This window comes from Schistosoma mansoni, chromosome W, assembly GCF_000237925.1.
Source record: "Schistosoma mansoni strain Puerto Rico chromosome W, complete genome".
In the NCBI taxonomy this organism is placed as follows: Eukaryota; Metazoa; Platyhelminthes; class Trematoda; order Strigeidida; family Schistosomatidae; genus Schistosoma; species Schistosoma mansoni.
Window position 1 is genome coordinate 29,425,407 of NC_031502.1, and position 12,169 is coordinate 29,437,575.

The window sequence follows — 12,169 nt, forward strand, 5'->3', positions numbered from 1 at the left end:
TCAAATATACAAACTTATCAACTATAAGATTATTAGTTATCATATTCACCGTAAGAGTTAAATGTCTGAATTTAAGTTCATGTAAAGTTACTCATTAGCGGACAGCAGTAAGGAACGTAGGAACCTGTGAAAAATGTGCATTAGCTCACGATATCACACCACATTAGCATAGTGAGATGAAATTATGAAGACGAATACTAATGTAGTGGGAGTAGTAACAGTATTAGTAGTAGTAGTAGTAGTATTAAAAAGATCAATGGTAGAATATGATTCTAGAAGAATGAATTCACAGAATAAAACGTATGGAATAATTTTGAAACTCAGGAACTAATGGTAAACAAAGAATGATTACAACTGCACTACCGTGGCTGATTCTGATACATATTATCCGTCTTACATATATTAATTCAGTTTAGCATAACGTTCGTTTAAAACGTGTGATATATCATCCAACTCCTTAGAACAAAAATTTACAATTTAATTAATCTACTTTGTGAGATACTATATGGAATAATCTCAACGCTGCTTTGTTTGGAATATTAAAAATCATTATTGTCACTATCATTATTATACGTATGATACATATATCATCTACAACTTACCTGTTCAGCGTATTCATTGTCGACATCCGTAGTTCGTGAATTCAACACATTAACCGTAGTTAAACAATCATCAACCTCTTCATTAGTTAAGTTTTCACTATTATTATTATTATTATTATTATTATTATTATTATTATTATTGTTACTGACACCACGCAGTGACTGTGTATGATTTTCACTATTTGTTAAATGATTCCTAATCGAAGTGTTATTCGTACTGTTTATTAGACAACACTGAGATGTACAATCATTTCGATCCATGTTTATACAATCTTTATTTTTCATTTCTGGAACAGATGCTACATACTTATTTGACTCATTAGTAGAATTATCAATAAATTCTTCATTAATAGATTGTGCTGGTAATGATAATGATGGTTGAAGCTCAAGTGGAGAAGGAGACGTTGTCATAATACATGTCGACTGACTAATTGTAGAAGTGGGATCCGAGAGACTAGTTGAAGGTTTTAATGAATCTGTCGACTGTTGACAAACAACAGAAGTACTACTTATTGTAGTAACAACAGTTGAGTTAAAAATATCAGTAATGGGAGAGGCAGCAGTAGCAGTATTAGTAGTAGCAACAGAAATAATATTTGTTTGTCTGGCTACTTCCATCGATAAACGTTCTTTTAATTCAGCCAACTGTGTAAAACAATGACCTTGATTCGCTTCAAGTTGTAAAATATGCCAATTTTGATCACGACACTTTTGAAAGTAAGTTGGCGCTCTTACCTAATTTTTTTTAAAAGAAAAAAGCTATATTGTTAAAAATCATCAACAAATAATCAATAATAACTTTAACTATAAATGACTTTATTGAAGCTTTATACATGACAGACAAGTAAATTTACCAATTTGATGACCTGTTAATTACAATAATTATGATGGGAATTTAATATACATCATAAACTGACTTCGGTTAGAGAACCATTGAAAGACAGAGAAGCTATTTCATCCCAGTCTTAAGTTCCGTGGTTGTGGGTACTTATGACCGAGTCAGGTATTGGTTACAGGATCGCCAAAATCCCTGCTGAGTCCGTTACCTGTAGACCACTGAGTTTCAACATCATGTAGTGTCGGTTGATATGTTAAGCCCATATACTTTATTCTAGCTTCTGGACAAGTCAATTTACCTATTCGTCATGAGTCACGTTTTGATCTTGTTAACTATTCACTTGTTAACCCTGACTATTTTTTATGTGAGCGTATGTGTGTGTACACTTCTTATTCATCACTTGTCTGTAATTTATCTTTATCTGACTATAAATATTGATAGACGCTTGATTAAAGCGAGTTGGCTTACACGCCATCTCCAGTGCGTGTCGTTTTTGCTTCGCTCTCTTCTATTCGCTTCATCCCTCTGGTTTCCTGTCCAGATCAATGAGTGTACAAAATATAAGTATTCGAAATCCATCCTCGTGTTTGACTTATTTAACTCCGTTATTCATCAACGCGGATTAAGTGATTTATTACATACGAGGATAGACGGGATGTATATTTTGACAACAATCATTCATACGACCAAATTGGAAATCAGATCTTAGCTCTCAACAATCACATGCTCTATCCTTGATGAGAAGTTACGAAATGGGATGAAACAGCTGCCCAGTACCCATAATCATAAATGATTCTTCAACTGACACCAGTTCGAGATAAAAGCCAACTTCAAATTAAGCAATCACTACAAATATTCTACGAGCTCGATAAAATTACCTTGGATTTAAGTAAACTGCATGTGATGTTGAATCACCCTAACTGGTTGCATTGCAACTTGATCTGTTGAATGTGGTCACCATCAAGAACCTGATAAACATACCATTGACCACTGATCAGTGATCAATTAATGTAAATATATTACTCATACTGGAGGTTTGTAGTGGACCCAACACCTTAGTAGTAACGTCTCCAACTGTGGAGTTGGATGACACGTGTTCGAAACCCAAAGGGAGTATCAGTTCCCTAAAGACTGCTAGGTATGAGAAGCTGACGAGTCTCAACTAACGCGAGGATTACTTCCACAACCTAACATATAAACATGGTACGCGCGATGTGCAGTTACTTAAATTAATCATCACATTACAGTCAAGACTAGATACACATGACATTTGTAATTTCGCAGTCTAGAATCGATGGGACATTTACATAAAACTGTCATTTACTTGACAACCAATGGAAAAGACAAAATTATAAACCATAACTACGACAATACAGTCATAAATAAACTTCATGAGTTTATTGTAGAGTAGATAGTGTATAACAATCATTATGAAAAGGTTTAAGCCTCTCTTATAATAAGATTGTTACAAGCTTATTTCCTTACAATATATCAAGTATAAATTAATTAAAGGGGTTTGGGTAAACTTACACTTTCTTATGTAAATACATTGAAAATATAAAACGATGAGAATATATCTAGTTTGTAAGGCTAAGTAGTACGAGTACAATAGTCCATAGTTCGTCTACATCAATTTTTCCCCATCATAGCAGTTACCTTGACGTGTTGGTTGGGCTAGCTTATCGTGATTAACCAATCAGGCTATACTGGCTACAACAATCATTCCTCAAGGTTCTACCATGCCAAATAGATCGGTTGAAGAACGGTAGGACTAAAAGCAAAACCTTACTGTTGACTGTACAGAGGTATGACAGTAAGGTGTTTCCCTCAGACAAACAACATAACAGCAATGCTACCTTCCCACAAAGGAAGGAAGAGGTTAGAAAAAGGACGATCCTAATGGTGCACACCTCGCCTTGTCCCACAGATATGTCTCCGGCGGTAAGGTTTCAACAAGTACGGAGCTAGCACAGAAAGATCGTGTGTGACCGGCCTCAAGCAGTTGTCCCTTGGGCACTGCGGTCACTAAGACCAATTCAAATCCAATTTCATTTCCAGGTACCGCTAGAAGAACCCTTCCATGGTGTGTGCAACCGGAAAGTGATAACCACCCTCATACCTGCAACAACACTCAAGATAACTGTATTCATAATCGATTTCCCTCTTCAATTCCTATTATTCCTCCCACCTCGACTATTAACTCTATACTTCCTACTTAAATGTCACCATGGCCAACGATTATATAGCGCGAAACACCATCCCAGGTCTACTGAAAACTCGCTCTAAAGTACACATTGGAGCCTTCAACGTACATAACCTATGTCAGATCGGCCAGAACTCCTCCTTCGCTAAGACTCTAGAATCTAGCACCACTGATGTATGGTGTCTTCGAGACACGTATAGAAAATTTTGGTGTGGTCATTCATTGGACTTGAGCCCCTTAAATGCTGTGGTATGGCCGAGGGTAGGGAGAGTCTACTCTCGTCAAATGTGAGGGCGAGGATCGGCAAAGCAAGAACAGCATATTTACAACTGAAGAACATCTGGAACTCAAAATAATTGTCAACTAACACCAAGATCAGAATTTTCAATACAAATGTCAAGACAGTTCTACTGTATGGGGCGGAAACGTGGAGAACTACGAAAGCCATCATCCAGAAGATACAGGTGTTTATTAACAGTTTTCTACGCAAGATACTTCGGATCCGTTGGCCAGACACGATCACCAACATTGTATTGTGGGAGAGAACAAACCAGATTTCAGTGGAGGAAGAAATCAGGAAGAAGCGCTGGAAGTGGATAGGACAGACTTTGAAGAAATCACCCAATCTTGTTGCTATAAGTTGAAATGTAGCAACTTAGGTCGAAGGATATTTATAGTTCTGGGTTGTCTACTTCCAGACTTACTGACGAGTTGATACGTTACGCATATAAACTGGGAATTAATGTAAGCAATTAAAGAAAAACAATGTAAAACCAAAAGTAAAAATACAAACAAATTACTTGGAATTTAAGTAGTATTGAGTCTGTTTCACTATTTAAATAACCTTCATTAACTAATAAATCCAAACGAAAGAAACGATTATAACCCCAACATTCACCAACTTCAAAATGTGAAGCGAATTCACGTACAATATTGCGACTGGGATCACGAGATTGTTGATGAACCATTTCTACACGATATTCATATCTAAAAGGAACAGCAACCATAATTATCTAGTAATTCACAGTGAAATGGATGGAAGTATTAGGTGCCTGTATTTATCTTTGTTGAATGTTCCCTACGCACAAAATGAAGTAAAAAAAATAAGGGTTATACAGTAGATTGGATATAACGATAATTTTTATCTCAAGATAATTTTGTATCATTCTCAGTATGTTGACCAACCAACAGTAAAAAACAAAGTGTTTTTTAAATTTGATTTTCAAGTACTCTGAATGTAGTTTTGATGTAGGACGGATGAAAATTTCAAACATTTATCGTGAACAAAAGATTCAAAATGAAACGGTAATGTTACACAGTAGATAATTATTGAAAGGACTAAAGGAAACTAGCTATTAAAGAAAACTGGCAGTTGGAATAAGGAATCAAAGATCCAAGAAATGACGGAAATAACATTTCAACTGCCCTCTAATTAAAATCGAGATAGTCACGATCCACAAATCAATTTGAATGCTACATTCGGATAGTCGTCAACTTTTAGAAAACAAGAGAAAAATTCCCCAAGCTTCAAACCAGAGAAAAAAAATATTGGAATCTAATGCGTTAATTAAGAATATATTTCAAGATTGCAGTTATTGTTTTCAACTAAACTGAATGAAGTTATCAATTAGTTCCATATTATTGAATTTCGATTACTGAAGGTCTGTTGTGATAAACAGAGGAGAACCAACCTTAACAAACATGGTTACTAAGATGTTATGACCTATAATGATCAAGCATTTAATGGGAAATCCAAAACGGAAAAAATTTAGAAAACCAGGAATCATTGCTGCATCGACAAAACACAAAAGACATGAATTACAATTGTTCAGATTTTTGATTTTGTTTAATTTCTTCAAAAACATTCTGTTTAAAACCAACACTTGATCAATCCAAAGTTTCGAGGATCGGTCTATTTCACAGAAAAAGCTCCTAATTAATCTCGAGCACATAAAAAACAAAGTCTTGAGGTTGAAGATTCGAGAGAAATACAATCTCAAGTGCGCTCTGGGTGACAAGTGTATGGATGTTTTGTATATGATTCTCGCCCCCAAATGCCCTGGTATGGCCGAGAGTGGGGAGGGGCCACCCTCCCTCTCGAAATACTCTCACACGGCCACGCGTATATAGCCTCTTCCAGGGAAGTTCTACTCACTGCCTTCTCGTGGCGGGGGGTTGCTTACGAAAGTGAGAGGACGAAAAGCGAATGTCCAGCGCTTTAACCGTGCCGGTGGACATGGTGAGCCCACCTAGGGAGGTTGGAAAACCCTGATTCCAAACCAATGGTGCTCATGGGCTCCTGTATCCTGAAGGAACAAATGGCGTATGAACCAATTGTTGGTCACCGGCTACCATGGGACTGCATCTCCTCACGATGCTCCACTGGCTTGTGGGTCAGACCTTTAAGTCAAAGGCTAGGGGTGTGGCCCCCTAAAAAACCACCTGCTTCGGTTTGGGCACCTGGGCAGTATCACAGCCCTCACACAAACCAAATGAAATGACAACTAATACTAGAAATACTATTCTCGCTTCAATTAGAATTCAGACAATTCACATTCACTTGATAACACTCAATTTTATTATTATTACTAATATCATCATTTATATATATATATATATATCACTTATCTTCCTCTATTCTCACTTCATATACTCCCATTTTTCAACTTATACAGCGACTCGCCCATGGTGGAAACTCTGTTCTATCTAAACGATCTCCAGTCACTGTCTGGTCGAACGTGAATGTTTCCACCGAATACGTATACTGAACCAGTCTTTCTGAAACCACGTACATCATTCAAACTGGCTTCTTTCAACGTTTCCACAATAATGCAGATCGGACAACAGATAGGGCTGACTATGTCTTTACAAAGTCTTAATATGGGCGTTTGTCTATCCGAGACCCGTATTCAAAACTCTAGTGAAGTACTACAAATTCGCCCGTCATCTATCACTTCGAAAAGCTTGTTTCATGTGCGTTTATTCGATGGCCCTGTGGCATCTTCGTCTAGTCTTGCTGGCGTTGATGTCTCACTAAGTGCTAGAGCTGGAGCAGCACTAATCGATTGGATTCCCATTAACAGTAGGTTATGTGATGAGCATTGGTTGCAACTTCATGACGCCATGAAAATGGCGAGTAAAGCCGCTTGCGGCTTCGCGAAACGTCCCGCTCATAAGCACTGGGTTTCTTCCGGCTCCTTACAACTGATCGAAGCCCGTCGGTCTACTCCAGGTGACCGTCAGTTTGACCACAAACGAAGGCTGTTACGTAGTGAAATTGGGCAAAGCTTGCATAAGGACCAGGAAGCCTGGTGGTCGGAGCGTGCTAATGAGCTGGGAGCAGCAGCTGCATCTGGTAACTGTCGGAAGCTCTTCCACTTCATCCGAGCCACTGGCAGCAAGAAGTCTGGTGTGAGTGAAACAATTCGTGAGGATGATGGGACGCCAATCACTAACATCTGTCGATGTCTTGGACGATAGGCGGAATTCTTCGAAGGGCAGTTCAACTGGCCTGCTGCTCCGGCAACATCGATCAGACTGTCCTGCCCTCCATGGCCGTTGACGACGGACCTAGCAAATTCAATCGACCATACAGAAAGTAGGATCTGATACAAGTCTACATATGAGAATGGAAAAGTGAATTGCATATATTTCAAGATTATCAGTTTCGCACTTATTTTCATCTAAGGCCTTGAACCACTGATTGAAATAGTGGTCAGGACTTCAACCAAACTACCTGCACCTTCTGACATGGGTTGGTTCAGCAAACGTTAGTTTTTTTATTTGATCACATCCTAACCTTTTACCGAATTTGATAGTGTTCATGAAATTATCGACTTTATCGTGACTAAAAAGCAAGACTGAACTTATCTTACAGTACTATTAACCAATCATTACTGTTATCGCTTATCACCTTTGTCTGAATTTCACATCGAACGATATTTTCCTAAACTTATCGATTAAAATCACCCCAATGACTCATTGTTGTTATGTTGGGTTGGTTAACACTAACTGGGTGGAAAAAGGGAATGTGATAAAAATCATGTGAACGATTGTAAAGTACATCATAAAAGACAGATCCACATACATACAATCTAAAACCCTGTTTGAGGTACAAGTGATTGACCTTGTTACTGTAAAGTGAACCATAAATGTTATGATAGATCACCTTGACCCAATACATGGTTTGATTATGTTTACGGATGTCAGTTAATAAAATATTAAGATATTAATTTTATCAACTTAAAGCATTTAGTCCGTTTTATACATTTTGATAGAACAATGGGAAGACGGAGTTGATCTCGAAAAAATTGATGTGTTTCCGCCGTACATTTTGGATAATCTGGTCACTTGTCAAGGCATTTTGTGTGAAAGTTAATCAACGTCGAATAAATGAAAGTTCGGGTAAACAACAGGACAACACTATAGAGGCTTCTTCGACACTACAGCATACCTACCTGAGAAGATAGTCAATATTATACGGAACTCCTATGATAGATTAAACTGCCAAATCGTCTATGGAGGACAACTCACCGACTCATTCGAGGTAAAGGCCGGTGTCAGGCAAGGTTGCTTACTCTCACCCTTTCTCTTTCTCCTGGTCATCGACTGGATCATGAAAACGTCGACATCTGGAGTGAAGCACGGGATACAGTGGACAGCTAGGATGCAGCTAGACGATTTAGACTTCACAGATGATCTGGCTCTTCTATCACACTCGCAACAACAAATGAAGAAGACGACCAGAGTAGCAGCAGCCTCAGCAGGAGTAGGTCTCAATATAAACAAAGGGAAAAGCAAGACTCTCCGATACAATACAACATGCACCAATGGAATTACGCTTGACGGAGAAGCTTTGGAGGATGTGGAAACCTTTACATATCTGGGCAGCATCATCGATGAACATGGTGGATCTGATGCAGATGTGAGGGCGAGGATCGGCAAAGCAAGAACAGCATATTTACAACTGAAGAACATCTGGAACTCAAAATAATTGTCAACTAACACCAAGATCAGAATTTTCAATACAAATGTCAAGACAGTTCTACTGTATGGGGCGGAAACGTGGAGAACTACGAAAGCCATCATCCAGAAGATACAGGTGTTTATTAACAGTTTTCTACGCAAGATACTTCGGATCCGTTGGCCAGACACGATCACCAACATTGTATTGTGGGAGAGAACAAACCAGATTTCAGTGGAGGAAGAAATCAAGAAGAGGCGCTGGAGGTGCATAGGACACGCATTGAGGAAATCACCCAACTGCGTCACAAGACAAGCCCTCACATGGAATCCTGAAGGCCTAAGGAGAAGAGGAAGACCAAAGAACACATTACGCCGAGAAATGGAGACAGACATGAGAAGAATGAACAAAATTTGGATAGAACTAGAAAGGATGGCTCAGGACAGAGTGGGTTGGAGAATGCTGGTCGGTTGCCTATGCTCCATTGGGAGTAATAGGCGTAAGTAAGTAACAGTACAGTCGAGTAAACAAAGTGGTAATTATTAATAAAGCAGAGAGACAATTAATATAATAAAAAATTTTTACATTTTCCAGATCAACTCTGTTTTTCTATTATTCTATCTAGATTTTCAATTAGTCAATATTGAGATGACCATATTCTTATAAAATTGGATACATATTCTTCTTCATGATTCCATGTATATCCAAATGATTCATACCACTACTTGGAATCCATTGATTCATGGCGATCGATATGACGGGATGGAAAGACAAAATTACATTCTTTTACCCATTGTGACTTGTTCAACATTAGTTCCGTTTTTAATTCAATGTGATATTTTATTCAGTATAACATTAGTTTATTTGTGTGGGATGTCATTTCAAGATACAATATTCTTGTATGAAATTAACATGAACTATGCTCGGCATGACACGAAGCTTGTGATTTGTTATAACACTGAGTATTTTTCATATATGACTTTATCCCAATCAATAATCGAAATAGATGACCAATTAGTACATATTGAGTACATTTTCGACGAGGGTCGTATAATTTGGAGCTTGGTGAATCTTCACTTGTACCAGTCTTAGAGTTCTTACTTCGGGTCGTGGGAATAGTATTGGTTCTTCGTTTTACAAGTATAAGTAATAAACGATTCCGGCATAACAATTAGCGACGACCAGACATAACAGTTATTGCTTTCAAAAACATCAGAGTACAATACACTTTGTCTAGTGTGAATACAATGCATTTTGATTGATACAGTTCGACTAGTACTAAGGATTATACAAAATAATATTGATTATGGGTAATATATCATCATCTAATGTCCGAAGAAATTATTCGCCTATATATTTCAAGCAAACTTGATAACCGCTAGTTTCATAGACGTCTTGGATGAGAATAGATGATAACTGAATTAACAAGTGGCGTATTCTGATATAATTTTGTTTATTTCTAATCACTGATTGCGGTTATGGGGTGAATTCTAACCTGGTAGTCTGCATTGACAAACGTGACTCAGACAATACGTCGATTACTTTACAGAGACCCAATTAGCTTAGGAAAAAACACTTGGTGAAATAAAGATACAGTAGATTAACTGTTGCTATATTTATGGTGATATTATCAATATGACAATACACTAAAGAAAAACGGAACACTGAATAAAAAAACATCCTACCCTAAAAACTGTCAATTAAAGGTTAATGAGATCTTTCTACTTATGCTTGTGAAGCGAGCTGCTTTCGAATTTTAACGTGAATGATAATCTTAAGTATGAGAATAACAATATATCATGTGAATGACGAAAATGTTGTGGACACTAGGAAATGTTAGAAGTTAATAGTTACAAGGATTATCGGAGAGAATCATATGCTGAGTATTACCTCTTCATGATTAACAGAATTTATTTCTATAAAAGCTTCATTTAATAAAAGCATTCATGTTTCTCTATGTGAATTACTAATTTAAATTCATAAATCATACTATTTTGCAAGGCTACCATAAAAAAGTAACTGAAACTATATTTAAGGAATTTCTTGACACAACTTTAGAAACTTCACGTAACAGCTTATATGAAAGAAAATCAATTCCTCTTCAGAGAAAACCAATTTGACCTAATTAAACAACACTAATATAAAAAGTAGTGATCTGTAATACTTCTTAGTTGTTTGGTTATCATAGTCAATGAACTGTTGTTACAATTTTTAACAGTCACATGATTTATGTGTTACACTAATAATTATTAAATGAGGTCAGTGTTCTCGCTAGAAAAATAACAACCAAGACTAGATGAAAACAACCAAGATAATGGTAGAGATAAAAGTGGATAGAATAAAACGATATAAACTACTGGATAAAGTGTAATATTAGTCAAGTAGCTAAAATAAAGCCAAACATTTAAAATGTTGCATTCAAAAAATCGGTGGTATGTCCTCATGAGTAATAAAACAGACAAAGAAATAATATGAGCAATACTCACTTGGATGCTTCTAACAATCCAGCAGATAATTCTAAAAACACCGATAAATAATTACCACGTACAACACCATTACCATCTGGATAAACTTTAAGACGCCAGCTTAAACCGCCTACATGTAATGGTTGACTATATACAGGATCAGCTCTTTGTTTCATAATGGAATAAGGCTGGAGTGTAAATGTACTCGATTCATAAGGAGGTACAATTTCACTAAGAATAAGTGATATGATAAAAAAGACAAAAACATCAGAAGAACAGAGATAACAAAGCAAACAAATATCAAAGAAATTCAACGTAATCCATTGTTTACTAACTTATAGGACGACAGCCAAAAACAAACTTTCGGAATGTTCTAAGAAAACTAAGAAAATCTGTACTGGTGTATCGGAAAAATTGAAATTTTCATGAAAAGCTACAAAAAATAATTAGGATAAGGTTATTACAAGTAATTAAATCAACTTGTTACCCTCAGACAACATGTCTTTTTCCAGTGTTTGATGCTATACTACTTTTTATTAATAAATAGTCTGAACTATAGTTAATGTATTTTTAAGATGTATCGCAGTGCATGCCATTGGTTTTTTGAAACGAGCTTCTTACCACCTTACTTTCGATATATCAAGTCGCTGAATGAGCAACAGATATTCCCTTTCAAAGTCTTGTTTACTTGTTATGGAAACTAAGTATGTCTCGGGAGATTCGTTTAATTGTAAAAACGTGGAGCAATTCTCCGGAGACAACAACAGTTGACTAGAAGTATGATGGTGAGCTACCTATTAAGAAATCATCAAAACAAACTTTCTTACGAGCCACTTAATTTAAATACGAGTTTCATCATGCCACTGTATAACTTATAATATATTCCGCAGTCTAGTATTAATCAACAAAAAAGCTTCCAGTAATACTAAAGTTTGAAGATTGTTGGTACACATTGTTTGAGTACTAGAATAGTCCGGTTGTTTGTTCATTTTATGATTCATCTTTGAGAAATTAGTTGAAAAATTTACTAGAAAACAAAAGCTATTGAACAACAGTCTCATTATACTATGATTTCTTAAAACTTTAATCCTATAAAAA

The 12,169-nt window shown here is 36.6% G+C and overlaps 1 protein-coding gene across 1 annotated transcript in view; it reads right to left on the bottom strand.

The window, feature by feature from the left end:
* Positions 1-12,169, bottom strand: part of Smp_147520 (putative tripartite motif protein) — a gene marked incomplete at its 5' end in the record, with an annotated part of 50,964 nt that overhangs the window by 15,568 nt on the left and 23,227 nt on the right. The window contains 4 exons of the mRNA XM_018789282.1: positions 910-1,085; positions 1,215-1,337; positions 4,444-4,630; positions 11,093-11,302. Of these exons, the coding sequence (XP_018654741.1) occupies positions 910-1,085; positions 1,215-1,337; positions 4,444-4,630; positions 11,093-11,302 (696 nt within the window). The remainder of the gene's footprint in view (positions 1-909; positions 1,086-1,214; positions 1,338-4,443; positions 4,631-11,092; positions 11,303-12,169) is intronic.